General features: G+C 50.4%; 1 protein-coding gene across 2 annotated transcripts in view; it reads right to left on the bottom strand.

Annotated features, from left to right (window-relative positions):
* Positions 1–22,521, bottom strand: part of LOC147419680 (uncharacterized) — a 98,017-nt gene that overhangs the window by 37,871 nt on the left and 37,625 nt on the right. For both annotated transcript variants that reach the window (XM_086505373.1, XM_086505374.1), the window contains exons 2-3: positions 2,835–3,000; positions 2,350–2,602 (exon numbers count right to left, since the gene is read on the bottom strand). In XM_086505373.1, coding sequence (XP_086361499.1) covers positions 2,350–2,602; positions 2,835–3,000 — 419 coding nt within the window. The remainder of the gene's footprint in view (positions 1–2,349; positions 2,603–2,834; positions 3,001–22,521) is intronic.

Genomic DNA, 22,521 nt, shown 5'->3' with positions numbered 1-22,521 from the left:
GACATCTGGCTGGAGTTGATCCATACACTCAGAGGACAGTTTGAGAGGCTTCAAGGCGGCTCCGACCGCATGCAAGAGCGCCACGAGGCATTCCTACAACTTTGGCGACCAGGGCCTTTCTACACCATGGTCAATGGGGCTCCTAGATGGCATTACCACCACCTATGTGATTGTTTCCTCCTATCCTGATTTAGCCATCATTGTACATATCTCACTTTTTCACTGGGAGAGTCTCCTCACATTCTGATGTAGCCCCCTCTTGTCATGGCAGTTTGTAGCCCGCTGGGCAGTTTTTATTGACTAATGGAAGAATCTTTTTCTTGGGAAAAAAAAAATGTACTACATATTTAAAGAAGGCAATAGGGAAAATACACCTCCTAGTGACTGTCACAAATTGCTGACGTGTCAAAGGCTAAAGAATGGAGCCAACTTGCAGATGCTGGCCGAGGGGCTTAAACCCTAAGAAGAACAAGTAACAAGAAGTCCTACCAACTTATGGGGACCCCGTCCGATGGGACCCCTAAGTGACATAAAGGAAATAAAGCAGGACCCACACACAAGAAATTGCATAGCTGCTGATGACATGGCAGATTTCCGAGAATTACGCTGGCTGATGACGTGGCAGGCTGTACGGATTTCCACGTTTTGCGCTGGCTGCTGACGTGGCAGGCTGTACAGATTTCCATAAATTACGCTGGCAGCTTTTTGGCATTGCTTTTGGGACCAGAAGCTTTTCAGTTGAAGGCTTTTCATGTAAACTGCTTTTCATAGGCCAAGGGCCTTTAAATATGTGCTAAGGGCTCTAGCATGCTTCCTGGAGAAGGCGCAGAGTCTAGAGTTCTGGCTTGTACTGTGTTGATGCAATATAAAGAAATACCGAAAGGGGCGCCAAGGTTTGGGGCCAATGCTCTCTGGGGTGGGATTCCGCCACTCCCTGTCGCGTGTGGTCACTCTCTTTCAGTTCAACTATTATTTGAAGTGCTTAAAGTTGTTCAATCTGTTCTTTTCTATTGGCACGTGGTGCCCGTCTTGTGACAATGACACTCCCTGCTCCCTTTATCAGGTAATAACCTGGCTGCCCCACACAGTCCTCTAGCCCCACGATCTATAAAATAGGAAGAAGATATGAGGCAATATAGGGGAAGGGCACCCAAAGTCCATAGGGCTCAAGGGAAAAAAAATGGCATCACTAGGAAATCTACTCCCAGGCCTACAGGAGCCTACATGGCCATGGAATGAGCCAAAACCTGAGAACTATAGAAAATCCCGACATGAGAAAACTACTTCACTTTGGCCGGGCACAACCACAAAACAGCCCACTCCCTATCACCAGTCCCTAGGAGATATCGAGACCCACTGGATGGATCCAGAGAGATGTCATAACTCTTAACAACAAAGAGGGAATGGATGATGAAATGGCTTTTCACAAAAGCACTCCACATTTCTAAGAATGGACTTATTTTTAGGCCGAGATACATGGATTCACACATCGCGCAGGGGATTCAATGTGTCATGGGACAGCTTTGGACCTCCTCCATCAATTGTAGATAGATAGATAGAGATACACTCCGTTACCCCCAAAGGAGAAGATGTACAGTCTATGCAAGTTAAAGCCAGCCATAAAGGAGCATTATATAGGTCAATACCCCATACATTAGGAGATACGCAGACGAGTTCGTTGTTGCTTCAAAGAGGAATTTGGGCCTCTATCCAGGGTAATGGATTACGCTGATAGATGCCTTGGGCTATTCTTGCTCAAGCTATGCAGTCATAGACATGCTTCATTGTAGAGTTCCCCATACTCTAGCAGAGAACCCATTCAAAAGCTTGTGATAGATTTCTTCCAAAGCACTAGCTCTTAGCAAGTGCCTAGGACACGTCAATTTTCAGCTCATGGCACTCTCCAAGAGAGAGCTACGAGATTCGTCGATCTCGACGCACTCGTGCCTTGCTGCAGGCCACTATTAAGAGGCATAGTGCAGCTCTTCAGAGGCTCTCTAGAGAGTGGCAGCCCACTAAGGAGATCAGGCCTTGGCAGAAATGCCACCAGCTAGTTCTGCTGGTTCACCTATATGTTCACAATTTAGCATTTCTTAGCTTAGTCTTTTGTATTTTCTATACTAGACATTTGAATCACATGACAATGATGACATTGTCTGGTCTCACAGGTCTCTTAGGCCTTTTGCAGACGTAAGTAAACATTTTATTTCATTTTGGGGTGAGTGTTTCTTCCTTCTTCTTTTCTGTTTGGGAGGGAAGAGGGGGGGCGGGATTATAAATTTCTATAACATCCTCTGGAGACAGATCAATTACATAAGTTTTACAATCCATTTAAAGCAGAGAGAGAACCTGATTTCTGATGTAAGGTGCTGTCATGCAATGGCAGCCAGCGGCAAATTCAGACCAAGAGAAGATACCAGGCTTTATGTAAGTCTCCTCCAACCAAGCCCGAGGGTTAGCTGGCTGTTTTGTATCAAAGCTTAAGTACCCACCCTTTGTACAGACAACTACTTGGCTTCTCTTCAAAGCTCCAAAGATTATTGCCTTTGACACTGCACGACCAACCGCTCTCTCGCTTCGCATGTTCCGATAGTTGATGGCACTGCAAGACAAGAACCATATTTATAGTTTGCCCCAATGATTTGCATATACGAAGTAAACTAATGTGTGAATACTAGCATTCTCAAATTGGTAAAGCAGTACAGAAAACCTCTATAACACTATATCCCTTACCACAGATAGGGCATTCTTTGGGACAGTAGATCAGAAGTCCTACCATTCTCCATTTCTGTTCAAGTGCAGCAAAGAATTGCAATGAAGAATATACTACTCACATGTCGAGAACATTAACGCCAAGAGTGAGAGCAAGAGATATTGCATCTTCATATTCTTTATCAGCTGCATCTGTTTCTGGCCCTAGGTATGTACCCACACCAACTGACGAGACTGATAAATCTCCAGCAGGACCATTTGTTGATAGACATCTGAAATGCCCTGGCCCTGCAACATAAATTGTGGTAAGGGATAAATTAATCAGCCAAAATAAGCGCAACTACCTCAGCCTATACCATCCTTCTCTACAGCATGAATTCTTGAACGTGCATGTGTGTGTCTTGTGTGCGTGTGCATGCGCGCGCATGTGCATGCGTGTGTGTGCGTGTGTGTGTGTGTGAGAGAGAGAGAAAGAAAGAAAGAAAGAAAGATTTTTAACGTCTATGTCAGGCCGAAATCGGCCTATGAGACAAATCAAATGTACATGGCGTGTATGTCATCCGTCTATCGGAAAGACAAATGAAACAAAACTGATACAAAACTGAACTGAATGTAGGTAATGGAGTATCTGAGGAGGGATGGGGTTCTATCTCTAGGGGTATATGCATGTCTATATGCTCAAGGTAGTACAATCATGAGAATGCATCAAGCTCTCTAGCTCCATCCTGTACAAATGGGGGGATGTAAGATGTGGTACATGGGCGGGGCTGGTGCCAAGGCTACCCGGATGAAAGCTGTCGGGTCGGCCCTCATCTGAGCTACTCGCTCCTCAGTGGCACGGCGCTCCCGGGCTCGGATCTCCTCGATCTGTCGGTGGTGGGAGCTCACGTCCCTATAGCCTGTGACTCGTGGTCGTCGTCTAGCTCGGTTCACCTCCGCCTGTGGGAGTGTCACTCCTCTCTGAGTATCTGGTGAGGTAGGGGTGGCAATCCTCTGAAAGAAGTCTGTGAGCTGCGACTGTCTCCCCTCTGTCTGTGTAGCTGTGCGTGGCTGTAGTAGTGTGTCCCGATGGCTCTGTATCTCTAGTAAGAAACGTCCGAGCTGTCTCTGATCTCGAGAGTCCATGATCTCTCGGAGAGTGGGCTGTCCTCTGAATAAGGCCTCATACCTGCCTCTGATCTCAGTGTATGCTCTGCATCTACATACAAAGTGCTCCTCGCTCTCCACCTCCTCTGTGCAGGCTCTGCAGACTCGCTCCTCCCTGGGGACACCAGTATGTCTCCCGATCTCAATCTCTAACCTGTGTGAAGCCACTCTCAGCTGACCAATCGCCACCCGTGAGCTATGTGGCATATATGTGTCCATATAGCGTGGTCTCTGTATGAACCCCCCAGACAATATGGTGAGAAACTGGTCTCTGTAATCTGACATCCTCGTCCCCAAGCCAGGTGACTCCAGACTCTCCTAGTGTATAGCTGCCACAGATCCTGTCTCAATACCAAGTTTCTCTCACTGCGAGAGAGGTGAACAGATGGTGAGTGGGGGTCGTACGGGAATGGTGGTAGGCTCTCCATGTCAAGACCGTGTCCCTCAAACCATGCTCTGACCTGTGAGTACCAAGCTCTCGCATGCCCACTCTCTGATAGCTGTATAGCTGCCTCAAATGCTCTACGAGTAAGTCTGTCAGGAGGTAGCTCTCTCATCCTCTGGATGAAGCAGACTGTCTGGAATAATGCCTCTACAACCATAGGTGGTGTGGCGAGCTCGGCTCTAATAATGTCATGTGGCACTGTCTTCTTGCTGCGGAGCAAGCGTGAGATCATACATACCTGTGGCCTCTCAAGCTGTGTCCACTGGTCATCCGTCAATCCTGGTGCCCATACTGCCGCCGAGTACATCAGGGCCGGGTGACTAAGGTGTCAAAAAGCCAGCCCTTCGTGCGGGGCTCCTGAAAGTGTGCCTGGTGGCATCTCCGCTCTAGCATGGTCAGAGCTGCATATCCTCGGGTGAGCCTGTCAGCAGCAGCCTGCCTCATAGTGAAGGGTCCTGGTAGGCTGGTGAATGTGATGCCAAGATAGACATAGGAGGTGACTACATCAACCTGTCCTCCTGCTGCTGTGAAGGTGGCAGCGCTCCTCACTGCACTGGATGTGTGAAAGATCATGACCTTGGTTTTGCCAAGGTTCACAGTCAACCCCTTGTGTGTGCTGAATTCGTCCAGGCCTCAAGATGGCGTTGCAAGCCCTCGGGTGACTCTGAAATCAACACAATATCATCAGCATATAATATGATGTGGACCGGAGTACCTGCCAAGTCGCTCCCCTCTCCCCCTGCTCGTAGTATGTAGTCGGAGATCTCGTCGATGTAGAGCCCAAAGAGTGTCGGGGAGAGTGGGCATCCTTGCTTAACACCAATGGTGCTAGCAATGGTCTCTGAAAAGCCGCCTGGGCAACGAACTCGACCCGTTACCCTCTCGTAGAGAGTATATATGGCCCAAATCATCTCTGTCGGTACCCCAATGCTGTGAAGGCGCTGGAAGAGTCTCTCGCGTGGGACTGTGTCAAAGGCCTTGCGGAAATCCACAAAGCAGCAGTAAAGCCTCTTCTTCCGCGCCTTTGCCCCATCAATGAGGCAACGCAGAACGAAGATGTGGTCAGTGGTGGAGAAAGCTCGTCTGAAACCTGCCTGGCCTGGAGCTCGTAAACCCTCGATCTCTGCGTAGCAGCTAAGCTGTGCCTCAAGTACTGCTCCATATAGTTTGGCCATCGTGTGGCCAATCATGATAGTCCTGTAGTTCCCTGGGTCCAGGGTGTCGCCAGATTTGTGGATAGGCACTATGGTGTGCTGTGTCCACTCCTCTGGGAAGCCCTCCCCTATAGCCCAGTTGAAGACATGTGCAATCAACGGGGCTATAGTGGAGGCCGCATAAATGATGTGCTCACTCTGTAATCCAGTGTGGTCAGCTGATCGTCTGTGCTGCATGCGGCGTATGGCCCTCTCTACCATCTCTGCTGTAAAGAAGGAGGAGCACGTGGGGCGTGGCTCATGTGGCTGTGGGATAGGAGGCTGCCCTGGCACCTCATAGAGGCGCTCTGCATAATCATGCCATATCTGTGGATCCTCAATAGCTGTGGTCGGACGTGGCTCGCGCAGGGTGCGCCATGCCGTCGCGCTATCTATGCTCATGAATAGGCGGTATAGCTCAAGCTCCTGTGCCTCTTCGAATGCTCGCCGCTTTTGGCGTGTCAGCGTCTTCATATCTCGTCTGGCCTCTCTCTCTGTGATCTCTCCTAAGGCTCGCCGTGCACGGAGGCGTCGGTATAACTCTCTGCACTCATCATCATACCAGCGGTTCTGAGGCATAGTCCCGGGGGGGGAGTGCGTCCTGTGTGAGTGGTGTGTGGAAAAGAGCTAATAGCTGAAGTGTGGAGAACGGAAGAGATATGTGATGTGAGAACTGAGAGTGGTGTGGATGGGTGGAGGAGGCATAGGCCATGCTCGACCTCGGCTGAGTAAAGAGAGGCTAGCTCATGTGTGAAATGGATGGTGGTGTGTGGAGTGTGTGCTGTGGAGCTATGTGGGATGGTATCTCCGGTGATGGAGAGAGAGAGGTATGTGTCGTCGGCTCCGATGGGTATGGGTGGAATGGTGAAGGATGTGATAAGGTGTGTAGCCTCCCTGGGTCCCATAATATAGTCGACTGTACTCCCCCCTCCCTCTGTAACTCCATGTGGCATACAAGTCAGGCCCCCTGAGGTGGGCCACTGGGCCATCCCGTTATAAATAACGAGACGGTGCTGGGAGCCAAGTCGAAGTAGGTGTCGTCCGTAGGCTGTGACTGGAGCTCTGTCTGCTGTATCTCTCATAGTAGCCTCCTCATCTAGAGTGTGTAGTGCCTCTGGGTCCTCGTGGTCATATGTCTCACACTACTCACTACGCGTACGAGCATTGAAGTCTCCCATAAGGAAGACTTCACCCAATGTGGAGTACTCCATAATCTCCTCCGTGAGGCATGCGTACGGTGACTCCTGCTCAATAGGGGCGAATTTGGAGCCTGTGGGAGCAAAGTAGCAAAGGGCAATGTAGACGATCCTGTCTCGTGAGAGCTCGAGGCGAATCCACGTGTATCGGGCCTGTGGGTCCCGGGCAACAATCTGTAGTCTGCTGTGAAGCCCCTGTCTAAAAAGTATAGCCACTCCTCCTGAACCGCGAGTGGTGTGATGGCGCATACATCCCCGATGTAGAGACTCCCATTGGAAACCATGTATCCGTGGTAACCCTCTCTCTGGGCTCTCGTGTGTCTCTGTAAGTAGAATGATGTCTCGACCTCTCATCACCTCCTCAAGTCTCTCTGGGTGTGTCCATAGGTCTCCATTGCAATTCCAAACCGTGACATGAATCTCCTCGTGTGTCCCACAGGCCGCGAGTCCCTATGCGATGGTCTTGCCATCAATGATAACCCTACCATCTCGATATATTGCCTTCTTCCCTTCTTTGCGGGCGTGGTGGACTCTAGGCATGCACGTGCGGCGGTGATCTTGTTGCATCTTTGTGAGGTCATCATCAAGATAAATCGGGGGGCCTTCTAGCCCTCTCAAGATGACCCTCTTTCGGAGGAAAGAAGTTCGAGACTCCTCGGAGGCGAATTGGAGGATGAGAGCTCTCTTCTTTGGATCTTTGCCGGCTCTCCAAACTTTGGAGAAAGGGATCTCTTCTTCCTTGTATCCCACTTTCTTGCATAAGGCTTTCCCATCGCTCTCGGGTGTGGACCCTTCTTCTTCTTTGATGCCGGTCACTCGCACATTGACACGGCGAGCTTGTCGCATTTTCTCCTCCTCGATGGTTGTGTGTACGATGAGTACCTCATCTTTTTGGGCTTCCTCTCTTGCTACCTTCTTGATATTCTTTTTGACCACTTCGACCCATCCTTCTTTGGTGGCTTCTAATTTGTCCTCAATGCTTGCGGTGAGGGCTTTGGTGATCTCCTCCTTGAGGGCTTCCTTAGCCTCCTCTTTAATCTCTCCTTCCTCGGGGGTGAGGGATGTGATGGAAGCATGAAGGAGGTCGATTTGTGCCTTCATCTCTTCTTGCTCTTTCCTCCATCTCTCCCTCTCCTTCTCGTTCTCCCGTGCCCTTTCTCTCCTTCTCCTCTTTGAGGTTTTGGATTTCCGCTCTCATGTCCTCTTTTTCTTCGTTCCATAGCTTGATGAAGGTGGCTTTCTCCTCCCTCCATATCTCTCTCTCCATCCACCATTCTTTCATGTCCTCCAATTGTGCAAGCCTCTTGTTCGTGAGCATGAAGGTTGTCTTCATTGTCGATTTCGGCGTCTTGATGATGGGGGAAGACATAGTTGTATTCGGAGCTACCCTCTCTTCATATTGTGAAGAAGAGGGGAGAAGGGGAGTACGTGTATGTATGCGTGTATGTGTGTAGTGTGTGTGTGGGTATGTATCCGTGTGTGTGTGTGTGTGTGTGTGTGTGTGTGTGTGTGTGTGTGTGTGAGAGAGAGAGAGAGAGAGAGAGAGAGAGAGAGAGAGATGGCTGTGTGAGGGGGAGGCTGGGGGCAGTTCAGCAGCAGGCGGCAACAGCAGGCGGGGGCAATGGCGGGAGCGACGCAACAGGGGGAGTCGGCAGCGAATGGCAGCGGCGGCAGGGGCGGCAGTGGCAAGTGGGGCTGCAGCAGCGGCTGTGCCGCGAACTGCTACAGCTGGGGGTGGGCAGCGCGCGGACACGCAGGGCAGCAAGGGGCGGCAGTGGCAGGTGGGGCTGCAGCAGCGGCTGTGCCGCGCACTGCTACAGCTGGGGATGGGCAGCGCGCAGAGAGAGAGAGAGAGAGAGAGAGGCCAAAATGTTATATTAATGTCTCCAAAAGGCCAAAATGACCTATGAGACCAAAAAGTTACAACGCGGTGAATTTGATACAATGTCTGAGTACCAAAAATAAAAAGGTACTGAAAAAGGGGTACTATAGAATCCTATAGTGCTAGATGTGAACTAAGAAACGTTAGGGTTTAGGCCCCCCTTGTATCCGGCCTATGTTCTTTAGGCCATGCCACGTCATCACTTTGTGACACAGACACACACAAACACGGACACATGCAAACATACGCACCAACACAAACATACATGTATACACATACAAAGTCGCACACCCAAGTACACACCACACAATAGCACACATGTACACACATCACAGAAACTGGATGGAGGACTCACCCTTTCTGCCTCAAAACTCTAATGCACCGCTTACCCACCCCCCACTGTGTCAGCTTTCTCTATCGCTAGAAAAGAAAGCTAGGGCTCCAAGCAACCCCAATCACTTGCAGGTATGTTGACAAACGACCTAGGAGAGGGTGAGTTCAAGATTTTGTGTGGGCCCGCCTACGGGCACAAGGCAATAAGATTATCAACATGCAGATCTTGGCTAGCGATGCAATCAGATAGAGTTTGAGTTGCTAGATATGGTGGCCAAAGTCAATCCTGTCATCCATCGGTCTCTGTTTTGGTTGTTCTATGAAATCTGCCAATTGTCGTACCATGTACTAAGCATGTGTCTCACCAGGGTGCTTCTGAGTGGATGGGCTAGGTGGATTTCCTCCTTCGGCAGTGTGATCTCCCGGTGCTCCGTTTTTGTCGATAGGATCGTTCTCCGGTTTGCAGAGGGCAAGGGAGCAAGTTGAGCTATGATACCATTGTAATCACTTCTGGTGACAGACCGGACAAAAACACAGAGATAACCGCAAACTTCACACTTGGCAATACTTCAACACATAAATAACTGAGAGAGAGACGACATGACTCGGCGGAGTTCCGAGCCAAGATGCGTTGTCCCCAAAGACTAGCGCCCCTTTTGGTACTTCTTTATTATTATTGTCGCGAAGTACAATTCCGGAGGGTCGGACTCTCTCCGAAACTCTGCGTTCGGCACTTATAAACAATACAAGGGATGCCAAAAGAAGAGCCCAAAAGCATTAATGCGAAAAGCATGCAGTTGTAAAATCATTTGGTCCAAAAAGCTAGCGCCCATAGGCTGTCCGTGCAACACCTGCCACATCAACATGCTCAACACAAATCACGAAAATTCCATACAACAATGCCACATCATCATGTCAAAGCAAATCGCGAAAACATCCGTACAACCTGCCACATCATCAATTTTTACGCAAGTTGTGTGTGTGAGTATGCCCTGCTTTACTTTAGGGTTTTAGGCCCCTCCCCCAGTTCCTGTAAGTTGGGTGGGAGTTAGGATTAAAATCCTAACCCATTTATAGCTTTGGGCCATTCGACAAGATATCACAAATTGGGATTTCTTCTGTTTCTTCTTCTTCTTCTAGGTTTTTAGGCCTCTCCGCCAATTACCGCAAAACTATAACGAAAGGGCACCCCATGCCAACAGAAAAGAACAAATTGAACAAGCTTTAGCCGCTTCAAAACAACTGAGCTGAACGAGATGCACAACACACGATGTTACGTGCACATTGCTCTATGTGCCTCATGGACATGCTTCATCGCCTTCCAGAGCTAGTTTTCCACCTATCCCTAGGTAGGAGTTTCTAGAGTCCTAGGAGGATTAGTACTAGCAATTTTGTGAGCCTGTTCATAGGATTCTCCCCCTGATCTTTTTCACTTTTCTAAGAGGCAAGCATCAACAAAAGGGCCTTTCCATACGAATCATGGCAACTGCATGTCCGGACGAGTCCATTACATTAGGTTTTCCAGTTTTGGAACCCTCTTGCATAAATGGTTTGTACACGCATTTTGATAGATGTTACTACACTACGGTGCACATCTACAATGACGTGCATGTAGTTTTAGGTTAAGAGGTATCCAACAAACCATTCCCCGCGTCGATCAGATTCTTGGGTGGGCAGATGTGTGACAGTTTCACCCGAAACTTAGCCCTAGTCAAAACTTGCAAATTAAACCATTTAACAATTTTATTTGTTGGGTTGGTAGATAATTTGCCCTACCTAGCCCTTCACAGATTTATAAGCAGTGAAAATGACCTATAAAGGGAACCAAGAGCTCCATCGATTGGACACAGTTTCCCAATGCTAGCTGCAGGAGCACATCAGCGCTGGTGTTTCGCTCCAGAACAGCCCCAATGTTTTGAAGCCAGATCTGCCAGCATTTTTGCAAGGCAGCCCTAGCGCTATCCAATCCCTGCAAATCTGCCAGTGCTTTCAGGTTTTCAGCCTAGCGCTTGTGCATTTGCAGATCAGCCCCTAGCGTTTTCAGATTTCAGCCCTTCCCTTGCCAGAAGAGTGTGGGATCTGCCATCACTAGCATCTTCGTTGCGGTCCGGTACTTCGGCAGCCATCGAGCATCCCCTCAGCCATTCCCTCGCTGGCATTGAGTGCTCCATTGCTGTCCATCATCGCCGTCATCGAGATCTACATCTTCCGCCCATCGTTCCTCTCACATCGGGAGTGCAAATCAGCCCCAGATCTACGCTTGGTGGTCATCCGCAATCCCACATCGAAAAGGATCCAAAGGTGCATCAAATCAGCCCCGGAGGTGCCTCGTCTTGAGGAGCCACCGTGGCGACAGTCATCATCCGAGTCAGTAGAGTCTGCACTTGAGGTATTGCATGTGGGTAGGGGGCCCTTTAGAGGGTTGATTGGGACCCCATCGGGTGTCATTCTCCTCTCTCTCTATCTTTCTCTCCCTCTACAAATCTCTACCGCTCTCTCTCATTCCCTCTCTTTAGGGAAAGTAAAAGGAACCATCACTCAAGCTAAAAGAAATCACTAACGCAAGGAAAGGAAATAAAATTGTGGCAGTGTAAACCTAGATCTTCACACGGCCCCTTGTTTCCAGTGCTGCTCCCGTTTGCAAAATCTGCTTCTTTAGTCACCAGCACAATGCTAGTTGCTGCTGCTTTGCGAAGCCCCCTCCCTGCTCTGTTTTCGCCATCCCCCACAGCCTCCCCTTCGCGCCTTGCTGTGCACTCCCCTCCTCGCATCCTCGCTGACCTCCCCACTTGCTGCCCACTGCCCCATCCCGCTCCCTCTCCCCCGCATTGCAAGCGCCCCCCCCCCCCCTTTTTCCTGTTCTGCTTGTCGGGATTCGTCAACAGTTTATCGGACTTGCTTGGCGTGTTCGTTCCAGAAGGAGAACGCCTTTTCTTCTTCACACTCACTTGCAGTAGCAAACACAGTTGGAAGCTCGTGCTCCGTCCCAAAGGGACTCAAATGAAGCCCATTCCCCCGGCCCCACCGAGCCCACCATCCGACTTACTATCGCCAGCAAAGCAAGCAAGCCTTGCAGCAGAGGTGGAGCGCCTTCAAGCCACCTTTGTTATCTGCAAGATCACTGGCAATCGATCCAGCCGAGGCGAGGTACACAACCTCCTCCAAACCCGAGGTGGGAAAGATCATCGACATAAAGCTTCTCGGTTGAGGATACTACTAGATCGAGTTTGAGATTCCAGAGATGGCTGCCAAAGTCATCTTGATGAGCTCGCTGGCCATCCGAAGGGTCAAGGCTCATTTCCAACAGTGGCGCCATGGTTCTAATGTTCTTGCCAAGAAAGCAAATTTTCCCATCTCGGTCCGCTTCCCCGGCTTGAGGAGAGTGTACCTCCTCCTACTTTCTAGGATTGGTTCCGAGATCGAGACAGTCTTGGAGACCCCACACACTACAACTTCAGTTGTTGCCAAGGCGGCAAGTATTCCTACAATACACGTTCTACTACAAGACACCCTTACTCTCCCGAAGGTGGTCTTTCTACCTAGGGTGAGTGGTGGGTGGCTACGCCAGGTAGAGTACTCAAGACTCCTGAACAAGTGCTTCATTTGCAGGCAAATAGCCGCTTATCGAAGGTCTGTCCTCGCAGAAGATCTGGACCTGCAGCACACGCTCAGCCCCCAAGACTGAACATGCACAGCAGACAGGTACCGATGACACATAGACTGGCACTTCGACAGAGGCCAGTGACCCGCCAGCTGGTGGCTAACAGCAGGTTCACGGCCGCCGTCGACAGGGAAGGACTCATCACACTGCCCCCTTTAGTGGCCGACCTCCTGCAGCCCAACAACATTAGAATCGTTTCGACCTTTTGCAACAGGATTCCCCTGAGGAGTCTCCCTCCACCTCAGCTTCACCGCTGCCAGTCCCCCCCCCACCCCGTGAGGGACTTGGGCGCAAAGGCCGTACTTCCCGTGAGGGAGAATTCCTGCAAAACAATCACAAAGCAATAACTCGCAATGCGTATGGACAATTTATACCTGTCGCTCCTCGCTCGGAAAAACAACCTCCGTGCTCAGTCGGCACACGAATACTTGCAGATTTCTGTCGCCAACACTTGCTCCAGAATCTCCAGCGCTGGGCTTTTCTGCTACTCTTGCGTCCTTAAAAACTGAACGCTACCTACCTCTTTATAGGCCTTGGCACCCGGCGGGAATAGGGACCCCAAAAAGCAAAAGCAGGCGCCCTAGAGAGACGAAAGAGAGAGATCGCTGAAATCTGCCCATCCGTACAGCTCTCTTGCGTAGGCTTTTTACATAAGGATTTGGGGCCTGCTTTATTTTATTAATAAATGGGGCCGGTCACTTAAAAGTGGCCGGCCACTTTTAAAATAAAGTGTGAACCTGTTCAAACTTTTAAAAACCACTCAGTGAGTTGAAAACTAATGCTACACAAACACATTCCAGGCGTCCCCGGGTGTAGAACACGGCACAAATGCAATGCAGACATAGATTCCTCGCGGGAAAGCATCTGCCCCCCCACAAATGTTCCTGCTTTTCGTAAAAAGCTTCTTCGAACCCATCTTTATTCTTGTGCTTGCGTTCTTACGCGTATTCTTCTTACTTAGCTTGGATTTCCTCCTCGACCTACGGAATGCCCCCTTTTTAATGCACCCGTCACCCATCATGTGACGCATTAGGGGCACCCGTAACCCGGTCTCTTCCACCGAACTTACAGAAACTCCTTCGCGATGTTTTCCCGTCACCCATCAAATGACACATCAGAGTTGTCTCTTCCTGATGGCTTTTCTTGTAGCTACAATATTCCAACTTTTAATAGTTCTAGTGTACACATTAAAATGTCCTAATTTCATTAAAAGAAATTAATCATTAAAAATAAAGAAATAGTCCAATTAGCAACATCCCTTTGGCTTCTAAACAGTTGACCTCAACTGTAGTGCTTGGACGTATACCTCCAGTACCTTGGGATAAGCTGCTAATTCCTCCTGAATCATCCACTGAGCATCTAAATTCGAATAGTTCTTCAACTTAACCAAATACTTCCGTGTTATCTTTCCGGACTTGAGGGGCCGCTCCTGATGACTTACTATCTGCTCCGGTTGGAGTATTTCTTCCGTTTCCGAGCCCTGCCTCGCACAATAATCCCTCTGCCCACAATGGCCTGCTGCAATGAATCCGCAAAAGTAGTACATACCCCACCCTGGATGCCTCCAGGTCCAAAAGCAACTGACCAAAACGTATCATATCGTCCACGGAAAATCTGACCACATCGCCGAATGCGGCTCTCACACAAATGGTGCTCCTGAAGCATAAGGAGATCAATCTCTCCTCCCACAAGCCAACGCTGAAGCTCCTGACGCAATCGGCCCCATTGTCGCTAAAACTGGGGCCCACCTAGTCCCTGCACGTTCCACGAGACGATTCTCATGGGGAGCGAGAGAGAACAGATGCTGCCGTAGCAACAAGACGGGCTATCTTCGAGGCTGGCTTGGATAGGGAGTAATCCACATACGAGCGTCCTCTAGATAGGCGAGACTACAGTGAGTGCCTAGCCCAAGCCCAAGCACAGCAAGCCGTGCGTAAAGCAACCTCCTCTGTCCAAGAGTCCTCATGAATGTATACATAGCAAGGCAAACACTGCGTATCAGCAAAGAAGTACACCACTATATGCCTACATCGTGCTGAGTCTGGGGGTGTCACCGCAAACTTGGCCAATCAAGTCTGCAGCACATCTGTAACTCCAAGTTCTCCCATGTGATGAGAGAACTCGAGAACCTGTGTATGCAACCATCCCAACACTGAGTCGAGGGACCACTCTGTCTCGGCCCTACCACAGAGGGGGAAGGAGAAACCAACTGCTGAGTCCAAGGCCTCTGTCCCCCTAGCGGCGAGGAACAAAGTATGGACCCTGAAGCAGGCTGCCTCGTGGTCTGCTGCGGAATCGCCGAGAAAGCGAGTGAACCCGTAGTCGAAGAAGTCCCAGCGGCGTCGGAGGTCAATGCTCGTCAGACCACGAGGGATAGCTGCAAGGGAGGATATCTGAATCTGCAGAGGGGGCCGCAAGAAGGGCTGACCCTCTCTCGCTAGGCGACTCGTGGCAAAGGCGCTGCCAAGAGATCTCCTAGCCGCCGGCGAGGGACCAGTCTCCTAAGTCGACTGTGGAACTGGAGCAGGAGGGGGGGGAGAAGGAGCTGGGGGGAGCGGAGGAGAAGAGGAGCCTGGTGGGGCGACAGAGGTAGAGGGGCGAGGTGGAGAGGGGACGGGAGCAGAGGGCGGGGGGGAGGATGAGGAGGAGGAGGGGAACTTTGAAGGGGGAGCGGCTATCGAGGGTGAAGCGGAGGTGGAGGCTGGCGTAGGGGACTCCTCCTGCTCAAGAGGACCAAAGCGGTTCCCCGTGGGAACCCACTGCTGAGTAGGCACCTGAGGGCCACTCTGAGTGCCAAGTTGTCGTTGTGGCCCCTGGCGTCGACGGCTATGGGCCTGCTGCCACCCCTCCTCCACTGGAGCCCCAGGCTCGGAGGGTGGGGCTCTGAACCTGTGCGTTGTGCCACTGACTGTGGTAGCGGCCCATCCTTGGCAGGCTGGGGCTGAGGCTGAGGTGCAGGTCGTGGCCTCCTCCGTGGACACGCCTTCGCAAGGTGGCCCATCTGTCGGCAAATGAAGCACTGGTTCAGGAGGCCCGAGTACTCCACACTCTGTCTAAACCAACCCCCACTCACCCGAGGCAGAAGGACGACCTTCGGGAGCGTGTGGGTATCTCTGACCAAAACTCGAACTGAGGGGATGCCAGCCGCCTTGGCAGCTACTGATGCTGCCATACGAGGTGTCTCCAGGACAGTCCCGATGGCGGAGCCAATCCTGGAGAGAAGTGGCAGGTACTCCCTCCGTAAACCCGGAAAGCAGACTGAGATGGGGATGTCTGCCTCCTCTACTAGCACATCCGAAGTCGGGTCAAAACCATGTCGCCACTGTCGAAAGTGGGCGCGTGATGCTCAGATGGCCAGTGGACTCATAGCTATGACCTTGGAAGCCATCTCGGAGGTCTCGAACTCGATCTGATAGTACCCCCGTCCGAGAATCTGGACATCCAAGATCTTGCCCACCTCTACGAGAAGGCGGGCCTGGAGAAGGTCTCGCAGCTCTCCTCTGCTAGGTCGCGTGCCGAGAATTTTGCAGATGACCGAAGTCGCCTGCAATCGCTCTACCTCAGCGGCTAGGCTCGCTTGCTCTGTCGACGAGAGAGCAAGTCGAATGGTGGGTTCAGCGGGGTCGGGCGAGGGGACTTCATTGGAGTCCCTCTGCGGTGGAGCATGAGCCGCCATCTGTGTCTGCTACTGGTACAGAAAAGGCGGAGGATCGTCGAGACGAAAAAAGGGGGGAAGACCTGCTGGACCGAGCACGTCAACGGTGCTGGCGACGCCCATCAAGCAAGAGTGGAGAGGGAGAAGGCTAACGGTAAAAAGCAGGCGAGGGGGGCGGACAGTGGGAGGGAGCGGGCTGACGTGGTTGACTGCGGGAACAGCTTCAGGCTGGCTGGGCAACGGGCAGCAAAGGGGGGCAGCGCGAGGGGGGGGGGGGGGGGGGGGGGGAGGAGGGGGGGGGAGCGGCAGGGGGAGCTGGCTGAGCCGGGCAGCGGGCAACTGCGGGCTGCAAGGGCAGCAGGCAGGGGTAGCGCGAGGGGCAGGGGGCAGCGCGAGATGGACAAGCTAGAGAGCAGCGCGAGGGTGTGAGGGAGGGCGATGGCGCAGGGGGGGAGAGGGGGCGGGTGCGAGCAGTAGCGAGCCAAGGTAGTGATCTCTGAAAGGGATCTTCTTCTTTGTCAAATCATGAAGTGGTCCTACTACATGGGCAAATCCTCGGACAAACCTTCGATAATACGAACATAATCCCAGGAAGCTACGTACATCATGTACCGTAGTGGGAATAGGCCAATCTTCTACCACTCGGATCTTGGCAGGATCCATACTCACTTGATTGTGAGAGACTATATGGCCGAGATAGTGTATCTCTGAGAGAAAGAACTCGCTCTTCTTTGCATTCACATGCAACTCATGCTTTCGCAATTCTTGAAACACTAGGCCCAAGTGCTTCCGATGTTCCTCTTCTGACTTAGAGAAGATGAGTATGTTGTCAAATAATACTCCCGTAAAAACTTGATACGGGCTGAAAATGCGGTCCATCATGCGATTAAACGTCGCAGGAGCATTGGTCAAGCCGAAAGGCATTACCAAAAATTAATATAGTCCAAAGGTTGTGCGGAAAGCAGTCTTATGGACATTCTCAGGGGCGATCCGTATCTGATGATACCCACTCTTTAAGTCTATGCGACTAAACACTTGCACCCTGCAACTTATCAAGTATATCATCAATCCGAGGGATCGGAAAGCGATTCTTGACCGTGATCTTGTTTAAAGACCTATAGTCTATGCACATTCGAAACGTGCCATCTTTCTTCTGCACCAGTTGAACTGTAGAGCAGTAGGGTGAAGTACTTGGCCGTACTAACCCTTTCTCTAGAAGCTCGTTGACTTGCTTCAAAATTTCCTCTTGCTGAGCAAGACTCACCCGATAAGGGGGTTGATTGGGAGGCGAGCTACCCAGTATGAGATCTATGCGGTGATCTTCCGGACGTACCGGAGGTAGTTCATCAGGGAGTGTTTCCGTGAAACAATCTTTGTACTTTTCAATAAATTGAAAACGCTTAATTTCCAAACTAGAGAGTGAATCCCCACTAGTTTTATGCTTCTCACGTGCAAAAATCAAGTAAGCAGAAACACAATTCTTCATTTCTTTCTTAATGGAGATATGACTTACAATTGGGAACTACCAATCTCCTGCATCAGCATGAATCTTTATTTTCTTACCCCCATGATCAAAAGTGAGGGTCTTTTCCACATAATCGGGGACAGGTGTCATGTGGAAGTGCCATGGCATACCCAAGATGATATCACATCCCTCGATGGGTGCCATCAAAAATGATTCGCGGTCCTTGTACTCTCCAATCCGAAGATTGAGTTGTCCTTGCACGGGAGTTGCATTGGTTGTCAACCCCTCGAATGCCGATCCGGATGTAACCGGTGTGCCAAGCTGAGCCGGTGTGAGGCGCAAACGTTCTGCAGTATCCAGGGAGATGAAGTTATCCGTGGATCCTGGATCATAAAGAATCAGTACTCGCTGGTTGTTCAAAGACCCCCAGCCCTTCAGAAGCTGACGCTTCCCTTTCTCCGTTTCAGTGTTTCCTTGAACATCTGGAATAGAGTTCGAGCTTGGTGGAGCGGGTTCCTTCCTTGCTTTATCTTGCCTTGTAGGGGCGTGTTCTTGCCGTTGCTGCTTTAACGAGCAATCCGGTTTCATATGTCCTTTCTCGCCACAGTAGAAGCATCTTCCTTCCTCTCTGAAGGTTTGAAGTTGAATAGGAGAGAGATACTTAGTTCGCTTGCCATTGCCCTCTGGCTTCTTAGAATGATCATAGTCCCTAGATGGAGGACGTTTTCTTCCTTGGCCCCCTTGGTCATCGTAGACCCCTCTTTGTCTCGCACGGTAAGTGCTATGCTCCATTTTTCTGGGCATCCCAATTGAGTGCAAATCCTCAGCAATGATTGCTAACTCCATCATCCTCTGAAGAGTGTCATGCAGATACACTTTCATACTCTTTCGAAGCTGCGGTTGGAGACCCGCTTCGAACTTTCATTTCTTTTCCTCCTCGGCAATCTTTATGAAGGGAGTGACCTTCACAAGAACCGACCAATACTTGTCCACATAGGTCGTTACTCTCTCATGTTCCTTCTAGGCGAGCTAGTCCCATTCCTTCCGTATGTCCTGCTCGAAGTCGGGCGGAAGAAACTGTTCATAAAATTCAGATTTGAATCTCTCCCAAGTTCTCCCCTGAGAACCTTCCAGATTCTTGGCTTACCACCAATTACTTGCCGTTTCCTTGAGGTGCATCCCCACATGGCGCAATTTGGATCTTTCTGTGAAGTGCCCATTGGTAAAGGCGACTTCAAACTGCCTGATGAAGGACAGTGCTTTGGAGATATCTCTCCGTCCGTTGTAGGTTTCGAACTTGATGTCCTTGTCGCCCGATTTGAAGACTCTCATGCGATGATGAGACTTGCGACCATGCTTCTTGAATCGAGGCTTATCTTTAGATTGATGTAGGGTAGTAGTAGTAACGGCTTCCTTCTTCTTGCGAGAGGATTGAGAAGTAGAAGTATAATCAGGAGAGTAAGATGGAGATGAAATAGAGATGTCCTTGCTCTCGTCTAGCAAAGAGAGCGCTTTTTCCTGGCCTTTCCTTGGAGTAGGCCGTTCATTCCGATCCGAAGATCCTTTGTGCACCTCGACACGTTCCCGATCCGAAGATCCGAAGATCCTTTGTGCTTATCGACACGTTCTTCTTCTCTTTCCTCCTGTGGTCTCACGCCAACATTGTGGTCTTGATGCCCGGCGGCATCGGTTCCATTCGTTCTCTTCATTCCGTCCAAGAGCTTTTGGACATCTAGCAACAATAGGACTTGTTGCAAATCCGCAAGCTGAGCTCGCACTTGTTGAAGCTCCTCTTCAACGCTTCTCCCTTGGTTTGACATGCTTCTTCCCGTTCTTCCCGGAATCGTCCTTCTTTGCAAAGAAAGAGAGGAGTCCGGGCTCTGATACCACTGTCACAACACGGGAGCGTACACGAGCACTTAGAAATCTGAAAAATAAAATACTTTGCAAATGTGAGAGAAAGGAGAAGATCGACACAGTATTGGGGACCAGAAGATGGGCTGGTCCCCCCCCGTCAAGAGTCTCTTTATTCAGGGAGAGTTCGTATACAAGCACAAGAACCGGAGGAAAACCCTCCGTTCTTTAGTCTTAGACCCAAAGGGTCGTTCCTTCCCGTGAGGGACTTAGGCACAAAGGCCGTACTTCCCGTGAGGGACTTGGGCGCAAAGGCTGTACTTCCCGTGAGGGACTTAGGCGCAAAGGCCGTACTTCCCGTGAGGGAGAATTCCTGCAAAACAATCACAAAGCAATAACTTGCAATGCGTATGGACAATTTATACCTGTCGCTCCTCGCTCGGAAAAACAACCTCCGTGCTCCGTCGGCACATGAATACTTGCAGATTTCTGTCGCCAAGACTTGGTCCAGAATCTCCAGCGCTGGGCTTTTCTGCTACTCTTGCGTCCTTAAAAATTGAACGCTACCTGCCTCTTTATAGGCCTTGGCACCCGGCGGGAATAGGGACCCCAAAAAGCAAAAGCAGGCGCCTTAGAGAGAGGAAAGAGAGAGATCGCTGAAATCTGCCCATCCGTACAGCTCTCTTGCGTAGGCTTTTTACGTAAGGATTTGGGGCCTGCTTTATTTTATTAATAAAAGGGGCCGGTCACTTAAAAGTGACCGGGCACTTTTAAAATAAAGTGTGAACCTGTTCAAACTTTTAAAAACCACTCAGTGAGTTAAAAACTAATGCTACACAAACACATTCCAGGCGTCCCCGGGTGCAGAACACGGCACAGATGCAATGCAGACATAGATTCCTCGCGGAAAGCATCTGCCCTCCCGCGAATGTTCCTGGTTTTCGTAAAAAGCTTCTTTGAACCCATCTTTATTCTTGTGCTTGCGTTCTTACGCGTATTCTTCTTACTTAGCTCGGATTTCCTCCTTGACCTACGGAATGCCCCCTTTTTAATGCACCCGTCACCCATCATGTGACGCATTAGGGGCACCCGTAACCCGGTCTCTTCCACCGAACTTAAGGAAACTCCTTCGCGATGTTTTCCCGTCACCCATCAAATGACACATCAGAGTTGTCCTGACTTTGCCTAGGATATCTTCTGGCTCTCTTTTGTCCAATATTGTGTCTCTGCCATGGAACGACAGATCATATTGCAGCTTATGTATACCTCCAAGACAACTCTTCTCCCGGAAGATTGCAAATATTGCGGTGTCTACATGGATGGATTGCTTATCCTGTCATCTTGTCTACTATGGTGGACGATGCCTTCCCTATTGAGCCTCTTCTTCCTGCTCTTCCTTCCTCTTCAGGTCGAGATTCTTTGACTTGGATATGCTACCGGTATCCCACCTCGGCAGTATCCTCTCCTTGTGGTCAGAGTGTTCCTCTTCAAGGGGGGTCCCCATGTCTTGTCTCCTACTACTACACTGGGTTCCTCCCGCTCACGGTTCCAACGGAGCAGCAGCTCGCCACTTCATCAACTTCCTTGTGTAACTTGATCAGATTTGCCTTACCTTTGGTCATCATCACATTAGTGTTGTACGGATTGTCGTGTTGTTTGACTGGCATCGTCATCTTCTTCTCCGGGATTCACATCTTCTCCAAATTTACCAGGCGTGTTGCATTTCTTCCTCGACAGCTTCTCCGCATCTGTTGTTGAGGAGGGGTGTTAGATTTTCTTCATCTCCAGATGCTTCGCACCTTGTCTACACTTTCACGTGCACTGGCCCTTGGTTGTCGGTTGGCCACCCATACACCTGCTGCACAAGGATCTTAGGCACATTTAGGGTTGTTTCAACACATTGCCCACTTAGACCTGTTTTGATCACTTCACATTCCCCCATTTATATTGGAGGGTTATTTAAGAGGTAGGATGATTTATTAGGCATTTTCCCTACCTACCCCTATTCACCTATATATAGGAGCAGGGGTGTCCTCTTTTCCATAGTCTCATCATTGTACATGATTCGCCATCTGGAGTATATTGGCTTGCTAGCCCTTCACCCTCTCTCTCTCTCTCTCTCTCTCTCTCTCTCTCTCTCTCTCTCTCTCTCTCTCTCTCTCTCTCTCTCTCTCTCTCTCTCTCTCCAACTTGCTCCTGCTGTGGTGGTGACGACTTGCTGCTGCTACCTACTGGTGATGAGTTGCGCGCTGTGGAGCTGACGACCTGCAGTGGAGAGCAGCGCGCTGGGCCTGTGGGACAGCATGCGAGTAGAGAGGTCAACGCCATCTATCTTCCTACCTTCCCAGGGCAGCGCCTCTCCTTTGCAGGCTTCAAGTAGCCTCATTGCCTATTCTGCTCTGCTGCCCATACCTTGCGTTTTCATTCAGCCCATTGCACCTGCGTTTTTGCATGTGCACAGCCTGGAAGGTCTGCGATTTTGGTACATGTGGACATCAGCCCTTTAGCCTACTATAGTAGCTCATCAGTGCTAGCCTCAGAATCAGCCCCAAATACAGCCTGAAGTACCTCAGCTTTTAGCCTCAGTACCATCAGTTTTCAGCCTTCCAGTTTCTGTTTCTTGCAGTACCACAGTACCATAGCATTCAGCACCGAGTTCCTAGCGTTTCCATCGCGAAGAACTGCTCACTGTACATCTGTTCCAGCCCAGTGTTGCATCTGCATTGAAGCCTCAGCATTCTTGTAGCAAGATACGTGCCATCTAGAAGCAAATATCACGGAGTGGGGGGCCCTTGGAAGGGGGTTTGGGACCCCATCTGGTGTATGTATGGAGGCCATGAGCGCCTCGCCAGTGGAGGCCATGTTCGTTTCGCCAATATGTAAGCCCCATACGAAGGCAACCTTTGTGCTTACAAACAAGCGTATAACACAAATGGAAAGGGAGATGAAAGAATGGACAGCAGAGACGGAGGGATGGTG

The sequence above is a fragment of the Adiantum capillus-veneris genome, chromosome 29 (assembly GCF_014529385.1).
Source record: "Adiantum capillus-veneris isolate H3 chromosome 29, ASM1452938v2, whole genome shotgun sequence".
Lineage (NCBI taxonomy): Eukaryota > Viridiplantae > Streptophyta > Polypodiopsida > Polypodiales > Pteridaceae > Adiantum > Adiantum capillus-veneris.
The sequence above is the reverse complement of the archived record's forward strand: the minus strand, read 5'-3'. Positions and strand labels throughout refer to the sequence as shown.